General features: G+C 30.4%; 3 protein-coding genes across 6 annotated transcripts in view; 2 read left to right on the forward strand and 1 right to left on the reverse strand.

The window, feature by feature from the left end:
- LOC117165031 (KICSTOR complex protein SZT2) overlaps positions 1-14,122 on the reverse strand; it is a 34,477-nt gene extending 20,355 nt beyond the window's left edge. The window contains exons 1-11 of one of the 4 annotated variants that reach the window (XM_033348496.2): positions 13,949-14,029; positions 12,962-13,201; positions 11,379-11,696; positions 8,193-8,270; positions 7,399-7,804; positions 4,473-4,693; positions 3,524-3,908; positions 3,158-3,407; positions 2,227-2,967; positions 1,876-2,075; positions 1,356-1,519 (exon numbers count right to left, since the gene is read on the reverse strand). In XM_033348496.2, coding sequence (XP_033204387.2) covers positions 1,356-1,519; positions 1,876-2,075; positions 2,227-2,967; positions 3,158-3,407; positions 3,524-3,908; positions 4,473-4,693; positions 7,399-7,804; positions 8,193-8,270; positions 11,379-11,696; positions 12,962-12,985 — 2,787 coding nt within the window. In that variant the 5' untranslated portion in view covers positions 12,986-13,201; positions 13,949-14,029. Of the gene's footprint in view, positions 1-1,355; positions 1,520-1,875; positions 2,076-2,226; positions 2,968-3,157; positions 3,408-3,523; positions 3,909-4,472; positions 4,694-7,398; positions 7,805-8,192; positions 8,271-11,378; positions 11,697-12,961; positions 13,202-13,948 lie in introns of those variants that run through there. The other 3 variants (XM_076623442.1, XM_076623440.1, XM_076623441.1) reach the window with 3 other exon arrangements.
- A 53-nt stretch (positions 14,123-14,175) lies between these two features.
- Positions 14,176-15,561, forward strand: LOC117165033 (uncharacterized protein C9orf85 homolog). Its single transcript, XM_033348500.2, has 2 exons — positions 14,176-15,137; positions 15,243-15,561. The coding sequence occupies exons 1-2, from the start codon at positions 14,705-14,707 to the stop codon at positions 15,440-15,442; spliced, it is 633 nt and encodes a 210-aa protein (XP_033204391.1). The 5' UTR covers positions 14,176-14,704; the 3' UTR covers positions 15,443-15,561.
- A 449-nt stretch (positions 15,562-16,010) lies between these two features.
- Bin1 (histone deacetylase complex subunit SAP18) lies at positions 16,011-17,026 on the forward strand. Its single transcript, XM_033348501.2, has 4 exons — positions 16,011-16,212; positions 16,355-16,461; positions 16,591-16,785; positions 16,855-17,026. Exons 1-4 carry the CDS (start codon positions 16,141-16,143, stop codon positions 16,940-16,942), a joined length of 462 nt encoding a protein of 153 aa, XP_033204392.1. The 5' UTR covers positions 16,011-16,140; the 3' UTR covers positions 16,943-17,026.
- Positions 17,027-17,256: the final 230 nt, after the last annotated feature.

Below are 17,256 nucleotides of genomic sequence, written 5' to 3' on the forward strand. Positions count from 1 at the left end.
GCTGATTCCATTTTAGCACTATCCCTTATTTTACTAAGCACAACACTTTAATAATTTATTCACTTCACGTTGCTACCTTGCAATTTACAGCCCTGGGCCCATAACCTGTTGAGGTTATTCGGTGTGTAAACAGAGAAAACACGTGGATAAATTGTAAGATAGAAAATATATTTAAATAGAAGTGTAATAAGTAAAAATACAATTTGAGCTGGTCCAGATCCGCACGCTAGCTGTGTTACCTAATAACTGAAAAACCCCGAAGCCAACGTCGCCTGTCTACTGTTTATGGCCTGACTTCGTCGCAGTCTTTTGTCTACGCGCTGTCGATGGCTTCAGTGCTTGAGAAAACTAAAAAAGACCAGATGTAGAGTTTTCTTAGAAGTGGTAACCACTTCAACACCCTCCCTAAAACTCTACATCCCTACAAACAATTATCTCAAATTTACAAATTATCTCTTAATATTTTCTAACTCTTGTCGTAAATATCTGAAAATTAATTTGTCAATGCCTTCTCAAGTACATTTGCCAGCCGCCTTTCTCTTTTCCATACAAATTAATTTATTACACAAAAAAAACTAGAAGACTAAACAGATCATGTAGAGTTTTTCCTCTTTTTTTTTGAGAAGTAATAATCACTTCGACATTAATTATTTATGTTAAAGATATTATAGATTCTAGTATTATATATTATTATATAATAATAATATTATTATATAGTATTACAAGTTAATAGTGTTATATACTAACACGTCCTCAGAAGAATTTCGCACATTCTAGCAGTAAAACAACGTTCAGTTGCGACGGAGAGTCATACACGTGGGCACAGCGCGTATATATTCCATATACTTTGTAGTCATATGCAACTGATCTGTCACGGTGAGCCTTGACTTCGCAGTCGCGCGTAACCCGTAATCGCGGCAACGCAATTGGATATTCTGCCATATATGATAATGAATTTTGTAGCTGCGTGCTACTAGTCGCAAGTGGATAAAAGACCTAATCCGGCAGGATTAGTAAAGATTTTAGCAGATACGAAACCGGCACTGCTGTCTATAAAGATTTCACCCATGTAGAAGAAAGACAAAGGTTGAGTGAAGTTTATGTACGAACATGATTATATCATATTCGTATGTTCGTAAAGCAATGCGTTTGTAAGTTCCACTTTTCAATTTGTAAACACAGCGAGATAAGAAAGAAACTCACCTTAGCTTAGCTATTCGAGAACATACACATACTTCAGTAAATATTCGAAGTTTGAAAAAGTCGGGTGATCTCAGCCCAAAGTTTTAGGCTTATTCGAGACAAAGATGTCAGGTGCTTAGATTAATTATACATAATAAAGTACATATACTCACTGCATCTGGAATCTCATGATATTGCAAAAGATGCATGTATGTTGCTGTGGATTGTACAGGTAATTGAGAAAAGCCACACTGTGGTTCAATCCAAATCTCAGAAATAATTTGAAAATCTCCAGAACTCTCAGCATCTTCTACACTTATTTCGCCATCTGCAGTACCTAAAATGCATACAAATTTATTGTCAAAGAAATATTTTTTATCTAATAACTATATATACGCATTTTCATTCGTGATCGATATACTGATAAATAATAAAGCTTCGAAAATGCACAGATTTCAAAAGCTTATGGAGAAACAATCTGCTGTATATCGATCATTTTTACACAAAATGTATTTGTAAACGTAGAAGAAAACTATCTTACAAAGAATGTTTTACACGGAATGTTACTGCTTTTTTGGTTATATACTACTTATTCACAAGTATTCTCTTTATATTATAAAATAATATAATGTAATATAATTATGTAATATAATTATGTAATATAATTATTTCTACAAACATCAATATCTTTACCTTCGTCAGTATCTTCTTCCGATGCACTATCGCGTTCTAATGTTGTGTTTGACATAATATGTGGCGGAAATAAAATATATTGAATAATACACGGGTATGATGTATCATTTTCACCAACTCCTTGCATTTGTACTTCAAGAACCATGTTTATAATACCCGCTGCTGAATATGTGAAACTGAAACCCTCAGCCAAACGCATTCTACGAATAAAAATATATAATATTCAAAATTATTTCTTTACTGGTGTAATTGACAATGAAACAATAACGTTAATGTAAAACTTCTTTAAAACAAAATAACATACGTCGTTATATAGAATAGCAAAAAGAGGTATTAATATAAAGTACTTACTTTGTAATTGTGGAAAGAATTCTTGCGATAGCAGTTATATTCAATCGTGGTAATACAATTCCAGGAATGGTTTGTACGAATGGCCGTTTTACATGCCAAAGCCATCGATTATGGTATAAGTATCTAGACAAACTAGTCGTCAAAGTTCCACCTAACATTGGTGTAAGTCTCGTTGAAATAGTCTGAGCCGCATCGGGGAATACAATTAAACTCAAATCAGTTGGCATTCTCTCGTATCTAATTAATATCTTCTCTAAAGATTTATGGACAATAGTGCAAGAAGGTATTTCTTTTTGCTCCGTAGGTCTATTTGGTAAAGTAAGTTTAGACAATCGATCTAAAAGATCGACGACAACATTATGTCGAACAACTCCTTCTGTTCCAGCTGCGAATGCGATATTAAGAATGACACAGAGAGCTTTACAATTAATACGAATCAGCGAGAATGAAACTGGGGGTTTATCCGCTTCTCGATAAATAAATTGTACATATGTATGATTTTCGACAAGAACGAAAGTTGCCCAATTCTTTAACATGGCATAAAGGACAGCAGCTGCCTGACGGCTTTGAACACATTGAAAACGACCACTTTGATTTGCTTGATGTAAATGCCTTGGCAACGGTCTATCGTGTGATAAAATTAACGTTACTCTTTGTGTGTGCATCCAACGAGCCCACTGTAAAGGATTTAAAGACACTACAGGTTGCCAAATTTGTCCGAATTGTGGGCATGCAGCATCGCTAAAAATAAGTATATTCCGTGCATAAATTTCTTAAATGAACTTAGCTTCCGTTTACTCAAATTGTATTATAGTTTAATAATGCCAAATATTCGTGTGTTTATCTATTTAGTTATTAAAATTTATTTATTTAGTCACTCATAAAATTACGCTTAAAAGTCATACATACAAAATTCAATTCACAAACATACCTAAGTTGCACCGTACTAGGTGAAGGATAGGCCGATAAATAAAAAACTGGCATGCCGCTTCTGATTGTATCTGGTACACTATACCAAGTCCAACCAAAATCAGGACTCCAACTGAAGTGTGCAAGCATACTGTCACCTTCCGTTAAAGATGTTAAAGTTGCCCAAAATCGATTGACAACACTTTGTCGATATTGCGATTTCAATGGCTTTTTCGATAAACAAGTGATATCGTGTAAAAATTCATAAGGAGCTGTAATAAATTTGCTTTTAACACAAAGAATGTCTTACTTTCAGTTGGTTTTGTAGAATATTTGAAAACGATCAAGAAGTCTTAAAATAATATTAATATATTTTATTTTAATTTACCTTCTGTAGTAATTGTGTATTGTATTGTATTAGATGTAGATAATGATTTTGTTAACCAAGGACATGTTACTACATATTCTAATAAAACACTAGACTTCCACAATAATACAAAGCAAATTTCAAGTACTTCGTCTCTCACATTGGCACGTTTTATTAAATATCCCTCGCGGAGACGACAACACAATAAACTACTTAATGTACATGTCACTTTATCTTCAATTTGTTTCTTTTGTAAAAGTTGTGTCGATTTTTCTCCATAAAATAATAAATTCTTAGAATGCCAATTTGAATAATCTGGTACAATGTTACAACATACTTCACGATATAATTGCCAACATAAAAAGTTTTTGTGATAAACATTCATTTCGGTTTCGTTTAAATCTACCTGTAAAAGTTAATTAATTTATAAAATATATATTATATATTATATGTACATATAAATGCGTATGTGTCCTTAATTACTATAAATATAAATATGCACACATACATATGTGTTATCTGTAAAATTATAACAAAATATTCTTCAAAAGCTCGCAAGTTCAATAATAAAGCACATTTTTATTTAAAATACACATATTGTGTAAAATTGTCTCGATATAAATTCAAATATTTCAACTACAAAATCTAGGATATATAGATTTTTTCATCTGAACCTGAACGAACGTTTCGAATTGTAGATGTAAAGAACTAAGATATATTGTATGTGTTGAAAATTAATATGAATAAAATTGTCAGGTTAAACCATTACTTTTTATCAAGATAGATCAGGAAATATTTGCAAGTACATAGATAATACATAACACATAATAACAATATACCATTAACAATTTCGAATAAGAAGTAAAGAAAATTTAGTAATTTTTACTTCCATGAAAGAGATTAATAATAATGCAATATTTAATATCTTTAGTATTTAAATATAAAAATAACGTAATGAAATATTACGTACACGATATGGAATAAAAGACATGTAAGTACCCAATGTAGCTCTTGCAATGAAATGTAATAAATCTTGATAGGGGACTAAACCATCAGCAGAATGTGGATGATATGTACTTCCAACATGTAGAAAACTGCATGCAATTGTTGTTGCACGTAACTGTTGTATAACAGAATCTAAGACATGAACATCGGTATTTCCTACTATACCATCCGACACAATTATCATATCTAAAAAATTCAGTACATTCTAATTAATTTTAGTAATAAAAATCTTTTTATTATTATATTACGATATTATTACGAATTCAGAAGCAGTGTCACAATATTTAAAGTAATATTTTATACTTCAGAATTAACAAAATAGTCGTAATGAATCTTTGCACCTAAAAATTATTTGTAACTGTTGTCAGAAACAATAGCAAATAGCTATTATTTCTGACCCAGGGCAATATTTTTGTTGTATCACATGAAAAATACTAATTTAGCGTTAGTGTTAATTGGGAATTAACTACAGATATACATATTGTAATGTTACGAACTTAAATATGTTAAACAACTTTTCTGTGTATAAAATTTCTAGTTTAATAGCAATTGATATATCGTAATCTTACTCTTCTTGAATCGAGGGCCAAACGAACAGATGGACAATTACGTATGTGTGGACAAATAGATATTTGGATAAGGATGTATTTGAAAAATCATGAACTATCTTGAGCAATATATTCTCCAAGTTATTTAAATATTCTACAATATTATCTAAATCACTGTACTACGTCGTCCACCCCCGATCAATCTATGAATTAATTGGATCAATTCGGAAAATTACTCGGAAAATTTACGCGGATACATCTGAATGGATTTAAATGAATTACCTCATATTTTTATTTTTATTATTGTTCTTTATAGAACATTAAAAAAACAATGCACATAGTAGTATGTCATATAGTCTGTAATTTGATTGACAAAAGCAATGTATATAATATTATGAAATTCAATGGTAGTATCGTTTACCAAAATAAGAATTCAAAAAATATCCTACATTTCTATAAATACAAGAATCATATTTCTTCTATATATTTATATTTCTACGCAGGGATTCTGGACGAGAGGCTGAAAGCGGAGACCGAAAACAAACTAGGAGAGAGTCAGTTCGGGTTCAGGAGAGGAAGAGGAGTGATGGATGCGGTGTATGTGCTGAAACACATACTAGATAAGCAAGTAAGCAAAGGAAAACGGAAGCTGTTCGCGTGCTTCGCGGACCTGAAAGCGGCGTTCGACAGGGTAGACAGGGGAAAGTTGGTGGAAAGAATGAGGAAAATGAGGATCAATGAGAAGCTGACCAGGAGAGTAAAAGAAATATATGAAGACACAAGGAACATCGTGAGGATAGGTAACCAAGAGACAAGAGAGTTCTGGACAGTGAAGGGAGTGAGGCAAGGGTGCCCGTTGAGCCCGGCATTATTCAATGTATATGTGGCAGGGCTAGAAGAGGAGTTAAGGAAAGGACAAGCAGAAGGCATAGTGGTAGGAAATAGGAAAGTGTGGTCACTCTCATACGCAGACGACATCGTTCTGATAGCGGACAGGGAAGAGGAACTAAAGGAAATGATGAAGAGATTCGAAGCATTTCTGAAGAACGCAGAGCTAGAGCTGAACACAGAGAAGACAAAAATAATAGCATTCGAAAGGAGAAAGAACAAGAGGAGACAAAGGACATGGAGATGGGGCGGACAAGAAATAGAAGAAGTGGAGGAGACAAGATACTTGGGATACATTCTGCAGAAAAATGGCGGGGACGAAAAACACATACAAGGCAGAAAGAAGAGAGCAACAGTAGCGATGAAAAAGACATGGAGCATAGGAGAAAGGGCCTTCAGGTCGGATTTCAAGAGAAGGATGGAGATGTTCAGAGCGCTGGCGGAGAGTGTGGCGCTATTTGGTGCGGAAGTATGGGGATGGAACGAAGAGAAAAAACTGGACAAAGTAAAAAGAAGATACACAAAGTGGATCCTGGGCCTAGAGATAACAACGCCGAACCACATCTTAATAGAAGAGAGCAAGATAACAGAAATAGGAGAAAAAGCACTGAAAAGAGCTGCAAGGTATGAGGAGAAAGCACTAGTATCGAAGAAGGAACTAGTAAAGGAATGTATAAAAGAGAGAGAGAAATTGGGGCAAAGAAAAGGCCAAGAGGGGAAAAGAGCAAGAGAAAGAAAGAAGAGGTTAGAGGAAGCAAGAGAGGGAAGGGCATAGGTGGAAGCAGAAAACGGACAAGAACGGCTAACAGCAGACCAAATCGTGGAAGAAAGAAGGAAGAAGGAAACAAAGGAGAGAGAGAAAAGGATAAGAGAATCGAGGTATAATAGGTATTACCTAGTAAGTACCTAGAAGGGAAGATGAAATGGAAGGAGAGAAACACGCTCGCCAGATTTAGATGCGGCAACGTAGCTAAGGCAAGGGAACACTGGAAAGAGGAGGAAGAAAGAAGCTGCAGGCTGTGCAATAAAGGAGAGGAAGATATGAGACATATCCTGGAAGAATGTGAGGTAACAGGGGGACCAAAGGGACTGGAAGAGACACTAAAGGAGACAGGAGAGGGGCTAGCAGTGCTGAAAGAGATAATGGAGAAGAGAAGAGAATACAGCTAGAATCAAAGGCCAAAGAACGACAGGCAGAGGGGTTAGGGCAAAATAACAAAGTGCAATGTAACATATGTCGTATTACAAGGTAGCATAAGCGTACTGTAAGGTGACTTAAGTAGTAATGTAAATAAGTATGTAAACCGGAAGTCGTCCAAAGCCGAAAGGCAGGGACTAAGTTTAATAAATAATAAATAAAATAAATAAAATATATATTTATATTTCTGTTTACACATATATTCTTTTTCCCTATTCCAATATGTGTTAATACATATGTATATTCATAATACTTACGTGCACAACTATGTTCCGGTAGCAGAGTAAGTGCTAACATTCCATATCTCAACATATTGATAAAGCTTGATTCCGGGGAAATTAATGAAGTATTAGTAACACAAGTATTATTATTTTTATTTAGACAAGTATTGTTCTCTTCAAAAAGACCTCCGACTAAACGTTCGTTTTCAGCTTTTAAATTTTCCAATTGTTGACTAGCTACAGCGGTAACACATGCCACTTTCTCTTCTAATATATGAAGTTGGTTTTCTATGAAATTTGTAAGCTGTTTAACGTTATCCAAAGTTACAAGCCAACCTTGTACTAACACTTGCTGCGCAGGGCTTGTAAAAAAGGGTGTATGGGCTATTATGGTTACATAAATCTCTGGTTGCATTATTCTTTTACTTCCTGGTATTGTAAACTACAATAATATTAAACTCGTTTGTGCAATAATTTTATATTCATATAGAACATTTATTTGTTCTTAATTTTTTAAATTATAGGTATACCTTTTGTGAGATAGTTTCAACGGAAAAATGACACAAAGTACATTAAATACATAATATATAAATTATGACAATTGTTCTTAAAGAGATTCTATATAAAAATTTTGAGGTTCGATCAAAACTCGGTTTGACCATAAGATGTTTTAAACATGTATAATCTTATACGCATTTTTTAGATTTGGTTGATAACTATTACGCGTAAGGTATATCTATTGTTGGTCGAAAGTTTGGTTTCACTGCACGATATAAGTAGTACATATTTCGCGATATTATATGAGTTTGAAATAATAAATTATTACTTACAGGTCTAATAATGCTTTCCAAGAAATGTTTAGTAGCCATATATACTTCATCTATGACTATTTCACCATGTTGTATATCCTATAATAACAATAAATATACGAGAAAAGACTTTTTACATTATATAAATATTTTAATATATATATTTTTAATTTAAGAATTTTTACATGTCATAATACATATACGTTTTTTTAAGATATATATAGTGTCAGCATATGATCGAATTGAAAATGGAATTACAACTATCCCTTGTGATCATCGGTTAAGTAGCAAATATTTAACACTAAACCTACCAGCGGCGGTCAAATTGACCGCTCTCGAACTTCTACACAAAGTTAACCATATTTAAACTTTATCATATCGCTTCATAATTTCTGACTTTTCCTAAAACATACATACAATATATTTTTCGGTATTTACTTTTAATTTGCTCTTTTATTTTCTGGGAAAAATTTGTACTCTGCCTTGCCTACCGTGAGCGGTCACTTTGACCATCCGACAAAATATTTTCGTTATTCTCATGGTCAAATGACAAACAAAATTAGTAATAACAAATAATAACAGCTGTTACACCCGTAATCTTGTCATAAAGCATGATCCATCCCTCGATCAAGATGGCCACCAGCTATCAAGACATACCAACTCAAGTCCATAATAATCCTAAGGAACCGCCGTAAAATTTAGCATTTTTCACAGTCCATTGTTACAAACATTTTAAAAGTCGAGAAGTTTCTTAGGGTTATTGCTCATTGCGATAAAACACGCGAAAAGCTTTCCCAACTCCACCCTGGAGTAACCATTGGTGGAGAACGGCCAATACTCATCAATATTTTTATATAAATATCGCCGTCACAGGCCATATTCTTATTTGCTATTGTCCTTTCGACTAGAATACATCTCAGTTTGTTAGTCAATTAGTCGACATCTAATTGTTATCTCTAAAACTCAGACAGAAAGCATCGCAGAGCGTTTTGCGTAAAGCATATCAAATTTGACAATAATTTTGTATTCCGTACATGGTATTATTCTGTGATAAATATTTACCCTAGAAATGTCAAGATTTAAAAAAATTATAAAAAAAAATTACGGACATAGAAGACTGTTCAGTGTGCGATGAACAAGAAACTTCAGCAACTGATAAAGGCATGGAAACACATGAAAAGCTATTTACAACCGAATCAGAGTTGAATATTATAAATAAGTCCAGGGTAAAAAGGAAAGAAATTATCGTTGACAACAAAGAGTGAGACTGATGTAGAGAACCAACGTATCAAAACTGGACCCGATAGGACAGTTTGGAGAGAAATAGATGCAAGTCCCAAACCTGGCAGGATATCAGTCCATAATATTTTTAGGGATATGCTAAACGGCATATTATGAAAGGACAAGTAAAGACGGCATTTTATCATTGATCACCTTATAAGGGATCATATAATAAAATGTACGGAAGAAGAAGAATTAAGAGTATTTGGGACTAAGAGGGAGCTAGATACAACAAAACTACATGCATTTATTGCTCTGCTATATAAAAAATTTAGATGTCTCATATTTGTGGAATAAAATTTGGAGACCTGCAGTTTTTTCACAAATAATGGGCAGGAATGACTTTGCTGAAATTATGAAGTTTATACGATTTAATAAGAAGAGCGAAAGAAGCCAACGTTTACGAACCAATAAATTTGCAATGGTATCTACAGTATGGGGCCAATTTACAGAGATTTCACAAAATTGTTATAAACCTGGTGCATACATTACTTTTATATAAAGAATCGCGAGAAAAAAACCATGCAATAAAACTATCAACAAGTTCAGATTCATCACTACAAAAAACTTGTCAAGTAAAAGGTTGTAAAGGTTACAAAATTACGAACATTTGTTTAAGATGTGGAAAATATTTATGCGGCAAATGTACATTTGATAATAAGATAATTTGTAAAAAATGCAGTAAAGTTGAATAAGATATATCTCTATATAAATAAAAGTGTAATTCTATTTAAATCTATAATTGAAATTAAACAAAAGTAAATTTGGACGAAATTTTATGAAAGCTCATCATTTTATATACATTTAGTTATAAATTAACAATTATCTAAGTTAAATCATAAAAATTGTTATTTCTTTAATCACCAGTCATTTTGACCGCACACGGTAGGAATAGGTATATATAAAGTGTCGATAGGTTTAGTGTTAAGTACTTTTAGTATTATTTTATATTATTTAAGTACTATTCGTATGATATATAGCGTCAACCAGGTTTTATTCGTGTAAAGATCAGAATAAGAAATATTGAGTGTGACCGAGAAAGAAATGTTTGTCAGATGCTCCACAGTATCATTGATCTATGTACACAGCTAATCCCTATCAGTGAGTAGAGAGATCGACTATAATGCAGCAATTTACCTATTTTAAACAATCATCGTACAACACCGAATTTCCCACAGTATGTAAACTTTATTAAGCATCAAATTTTATTACTTTGCACAATAAAAAGTTTTTTTATAACAATACACCTATCTTTATATATTGCATTGCATTTACACTTCGATATAATCAATAACATATCTAAAATAATATACAGTTTTGGAAGTTTTTCGTTCCGCAACTCTCTGCTAGATAAATGACACTGTGATAAGTTCGCAGAATTTGTATAACAGCGTAAGACGAGTTGTGTTTGAGAAGGGATTCCTAGCGAAAATTGAATTATTTACAACTTGAAAAAATAATCTTCAACCGATATTTTTGGATATCAACTTTCCTTTGTTCCTGATCCTTCAAAAGTGACCACACATTCATTAACACTCTATATGAGCTCCTATTCCAGTTCCTAAACTGAATCGTATATATTACGAATATACGATATAGATGTACGAGTAACGTTATTAAATTTACTTATTAATATTAAAAAGAAAGATGTTGTGGCAGAGAAAAAAGGGATGAGTAAAGATGTTAATATATTATTAACAACCGACTAACCATGTCGCTAAATAAAATCATTAAGAAACTTTAATAATTAGTGTGTTTGTAAATGTGTATAGAAACTCTACTCTTACAATTTACGCTTTAACACCAATTTAATTGCATAAATTCACGTCCAAGTTATAATCTTTTATTGTTAGTAAAAATATAGAAAAATATAATACTTGATTCTTTATCTTAATTATTTTACTGAATTTAGAACTACATACTTACCACAGTTGCGAGTGATGGACTTAAGTCCAAATTAAAAACCATCCTGTACTTATGCGCCAGAAATATTACTGAAGTTGTAGAAGTCACTTTGTAAAGATACTGATGACATGTTTCAGGGGACCATGATCCAGATTTATTTTTCGGTAACACTGATACAATTTCTAGTTCTGCTGCTTCCCTCGTTTTAAAACTTGAACATTGGATACTTATCACAGTATCTAAATGTTCTAACATCCATTGAGCTCTTACATTTCGAGATATAGGAAATCCTTTTTTCATTAACAAAAAAACAGTATCTGCTTCCAAAATAACTTTTTCCTGTAATATAATATTTCCTTTGTACAATATAATATCAATTTTATCAAATAATGAGATTACATTAATATATTTGATGATGTGGAACCCATCTTACACAACAGATTCATGGCCGATTATCAACAACAGACGAAGCCGATTAATGGTTATTATTAATTAAATAAATTAAAATTTTCTAATTAAATAAGCAAACAATATTACATAATATTGAACATACATAACATTACATACTATTAAATAAATTAAATATGATATTATACATTCTTTATTATTATACAGGGTAGAGAAGATAAAGTGTAACAAGCTGTTTTTTTAGAAACCATTACAGACGTAAACTTGAAATTTTCAAGTATTAAATGGTGCAGAAAACCTAACATTTTAAGATGTAAGACGTTGTATGTAAGATATTGTGGGAGTGAGTTTCTTAAAAATAAAGAGAATGCTACCCCAATTTTTTTAAATGGGATTGCAGATAAATTTTTCAATATTCGAACAGATATTATCAAACCTAACAACTTTTATTTAAGACATGACAACATGTTTAATTTATGACAACTTCTTAACAAAAAATCATAGGTACATGTTTTCCTTACATCTACAAAAATATGTAAAAATCGTTTTTAAGAAATCAATACTTTTAAAATTTCTTCCACCACTAGCTCTCAAAAAATATTTGTACTATGTAAAAGTATTTCTTAATTTTGTTTCACACATATAAATAATTTATATGTTATACATATTTTTTTGTAAGTAACTAACATCTTTACTATCAAATTTGAAATTGTTATCTTTAAATCTATTTGCAATCAATAACATTTTGATTTGGATAGTATATATTTTTGATTTTACATAAATAAATCCTTTTATTCTTAATATCATCTTTGCTGATTATAGATCAAACAATATATAAGAAATTCTTTTCGTATTAATTAAAGTACACATTTTAACTAATCTTTTTTAATTTATTCAGTTTTAATCTGAAAATTGCATTTTCAAGAAAATGAAAGTAAAGCAGATATTGAATATTGGTACATATTAATAAAATATTATTTTCAATTAATATTTAATTAATATTATATAATACATATTATACTATACATATAATTTATTTGTTTAACTATGTAGAATTTGATGTTTGTGTAAACTTATATAAGTTTAAAAGTTATACTTCTTTTAATCATAAATCATCAAACATACAAAATAATGAGCTATATGGGGAAAGGTACTATGTATCATGACAATATTTAATATAAAATTTTCATAATTACCTCATTTTTTATAGAAGGCATCATGTTTATTTTTATTCACTGCACATCAATCATTATTAGTAGAAAAAATAAATTTCTCTATAACTTCCACTAATGAGTAACACAGAATTCATGTTCACAAAATCAAATACACTAATGCACTATTATCACAATTTTCACTGTTTTCACAACTGTTCAAAGGTTACATTACTAATCATTGATTTGTATGTTCGTTTATATGTTTAAAATAATAAATACAACCTCAAAAATTAAATAAATCAGTATAATATCAACATAAAATTATATTACATTGAACTACGATTAAACTCACAATATTATTACTTTATGTATTATTATTGGTTCCATGTTAGTGAATATCACTATGGATATCCTATGTAATTAGAATTGAAATAACTGTTTAAAATTAGATAATATTACATGAATCAAAAACATATAATGTATCATCTTTAAAAATACACTATATCATACTGCAATATTGACAGAATTGTGACCAAATTGCTTATAAATAACAAGGTGCATATAAACTATATTGATTAAACTCTATGCAAAGATTCAATGGTATAAAAAATACAATTATTCCAGATTTATTTACAAAATTATCTATGACTTGTATATAATGAATAGTATAACATCATAAATATGTCAATAAAAGATTAAATCATCAACTATGATTTAATATTTTTAGTCTACTCTAATTTGCATGACGTTAATAAAATAATCTTTTATGAAAACTAAAGATAAAGACGTAAGACGTCATAAAATCTTAAATAAGACTGCAAATAAAAGTGAAAGTTTATGTTTTGAATATATTTTTAAATGAAATATTTAATAATTATATAGTATACAAATATGTATATAAAATAACATAGCAGACTGTAAATCGAAAGTTAATGCTTTAGATATAATAGTATGTGTGTATATCTCGTATAACCCATCTTACTACTTTTAGGTTAGAAAGGAATGAAAGATAATACAGAATGAACTAACCTACTATCATATTGTAACCCACTATAATCACCCTATCACCAACAATCACCACAGATGAATATTTCTATACGTTACTATTAGATGACAACACAAACGATTTTAAAGCATGCAGATATGTAATTGTAAACAATCTGGCATGGTTATATTAAATTAAAAGGTGTGGATTTCAACTTAGTGGACGCAATCTTCGCAATGGCCAAAGAGTAAAGTATAACAATAACACAAATCTAACCCAATACTCACGATTCAAAGTCCCGCTACAAAATGGCCACTACCCACGTGCTTCTGTCTATAATCAGCATCTCCATTCATTGGATGAATCATGAAGTCAATGGCGTCAAATTAACCTGTCAAATACGCTAAACGTGCTCAACTTTATGTACGCGTAACTTTGGAACCAGTGAATTCAGCATCTTAAAACTTGCATTTTCGAATTCTACACATCAATGACTATAAGACTAAATAAAAAAGTTAATAATATTACGTTTACTAAAACGAAGTTCAGTCCTAAAAGAAATTTTAAAGTAGTTTTATATTATAGAAATTTATATATAAATAATTGTAATTGAATTAATACCAATTATATGACTGAAACATTGACATTATAATGCAATTGCAATACGAAAATTAAAATATTTACATTCTTTATAATTAATATTGTAAAAGAATTATAGTATTACAAAGAACCTGAAAAATATTTTAATAAATTGCTATATTGTATAAAAATGTTGTAATTGTTTATATATAAGTAAAAATATGAGCACACAAAGAGGAAATGCTAACCGATCAAGACCACAAAAGTATCAGAATCAAACTGTTTTCAAAAACGATTTACATGACACATCAAATAAAACAAAATATATTAATAGCATTCAAGTTGTACATGTATGTGAAAGATGTAAACAGATAATTGAGTGGAAAATTAAATACAAAAAATATAAACCATTAAAAGCAGCTGCAAAATGTATCAAATGTGAACAGAAAACAATAAAACATGCTTACCACAACATCTGCATACCTTGTGCTATACAATATAAAGTTTGTCCGAAATGTGGCAATAAAAGTAACATTGTTAAAGAAGAACCTGGTATAGAAGAAACTAATAAATTAGATATAGAATTACAGAATCTGCTCAAAGGATTATCTGAAAGAAAACGTAGAACATTCATACGTTACATGAATAAAAATGGTATTTTAATTAATATTATTATATATATAATTACATCAAAATTAATTTTATATAATATTGCATACCTGTATAAAATTAAACTTCAAATCATATACTATGTTTTAGCTACAAGTAACAAAAATAAATGTATCAAGGAAAACAGGGAAGAAGCTACAAATGAAGAAAAGGAACCAAAAGATAATTGTATCAAAAAAGAAATATTATCCAAAGAAAATTTGTTATTAAAATTAAAATCATTAATGATTAAAGATGATGATAATGACTTGGATATTGTTAATGATACTGATTCAGATTTGTCTATATAGAAAAGTAAAATGTAGTTTTTAGTATATCAAAAAAAAAGGAAGTAATGAATTCAATAATAATTATCATAAAAATGCGCTATATATTTGCAACTGATATTAAATTTTGACATTTTAAACAATTTGACAGTATGATTACTATTATTATTGTTGTCATTTCCTTGCAACATTCTGTATAACTCTCTTTTCCTTTTGCCTCCTTTAATGATATATAATCCACAGAATGGAGATAAGATATTTTTTAATTACTTTACATATTTCTTATTCTGTAGCTGGAAATAAATTTACTATAATGATTTTGAATGCAGCCCCTTTCACGACTGGTTTATGAAAAATATACTTTCCTAATTCTCTTCTCGGATATTACATTAAATATGTGCATATGTGACCTCAAATGGTCATTCCATGCAAGTTAAAGAAATGAAAAGATAATCTAACCGGGTCTATGGAAATGGATAGTCTATTGTTAGATGTGTAGTAAATTGATTGATTAGAACAAGTCATTCTAAAAATGCAATATTTCCTTCCATGTATGTACAACAAACAATTTCAAATTTCGCATATCGATATCGCTACATGTGAAACCAATTTCACACGATAGCGTAACATCACATGTAAACGGTAGTTGTGTACATGTGGTATTGAATTTCGGTCTATTGTTTCTTCACGATAATTCTTAAATTTTTATAATAATTATAAATATGACCTCAGCAATAGAGTCCATGGTAGTAGATGAAAAACAATTACCGGAAAAACCCATAGACAGAGAAAAAGTACGTAACATCAAAAACTTTTAAGAAATATCGATTGAAAATTAACTCTTCCAAATTTAGAAACAATTACTCATATATTTAATATCTTTTGGAACAAATACTTATTTTATACCTAATAAATTTTTATAATATTTTCTTTCAGACATGCCCACTTCTACTCCGGGTATTTTGTAATACAGGAAGACATCACAATATAATGGAATATAGCAGGGGAAATGTTCCCTCAAATGAATTACAAATATATACATGGTAAAATATTTTTATTACAAATATTTAAAATTACACATACATTCATATATTATAATTTGTAAAAAGGTTAGACATATCAAGGTTAGAAATATCAAATCTAATCTTTTTAAACTAATTCAATGTAACCAGGATGGACGCAACCTTACGCGAGATTACAGGATTAGTTAAAGAAGTAAATCCAGATGCTAGAAGTAAAGGAACATACTTTGATTTTTCATTAGTAACACCAGAATTACGAAATTCTGGATATCGCATGAGAGAAATCGGTGTTACTTGTTCAGGACAAAAGGGTGCAGATGATAATAAAACACTTGCTCAAGCACGGTATGCTTTTTATAATTAAAGTTAATTTTAAAATAAAGAGAATAATTTTACTTATTTTTATAATTCCAGATTTACAATTGGTGATTATTTAGATATATCAATAACACCACCAAATCGACAACCAGCAATTAGACGTGGCGCACTACGCCAATACTAATTTAAGTAACAAAGATTTTATTTACTGGAACTTATGTTAACAATTTATTAGTTTTCTATTAATAAAGAATATATAATACTGAAACTATGATATCATTATATAAATATATCATTTACTTTTCCCATTTCATGAAAGTCATGATCTGGTGATTGATTATTCCACATCAAATGTTCAGATTACATTGGTGGTGGTGCAAATTCATGAAGCCAATGAGGATTTTTTACTGTCAAATGATGCAATTTCTTTCAATTATTAATTTGAGACTATCGCAGTAACTATTGATTTTGGACCTTATTTCGTATAATACATTTTAT

The sequence above is a fragment of the Bombus vancouverensis genome, chromosome 12 (assembly GCF_051014615.1).
Source record: "Bombus vancouverensis nearcticus chromosome 12, iyBomVanc1_principal, whole genome shotgun sequence".
Classification (NCBI taxonomy): domain Eukaryota; kingdom Metazoa; phylum Arthropoda; class Insecta; order Hymenoptera; family Apidae; genus Bombus; species Bombus vancouverensis.

Bases quoted from the DNA above. Each gene is read 5' to 3' on its own strand.
- LOC117165033 (XM_033348500.2), top strand. From the start codon at position 14,705: ATGAGCACACAAAGAGGAAATGCTAACCGATCAAGACCACAAAAGTAT. The intron at 15,138-15,242 runs GTATTTTAATTA...ACTATGTTTTAG, and splicing joins ACGTTACATGAATAAAAATG to CTACAAGTAACAAAAATAAA.
- Bin1 (XM_033348501.2), top strand. From the start codon at position 16,141: ATGACCTCAGCAATAGAGTCCATGGTAGTAGATGAAAAACAATTACCG. The intron at 16,213-16,354 runs GTACGTAACATC...ATTTTCTTTCAG, and splicing joins AACCCATAGACAGAGAAAAA to ACATGCCCACTTCTACTCCG. The intron at 16,462-16,590 runs GTAAAATATTTT...CAATGTAACCAG, and splicing joins GAATTACAAATATATACATG to GATGGACGCAACCTTACGCG.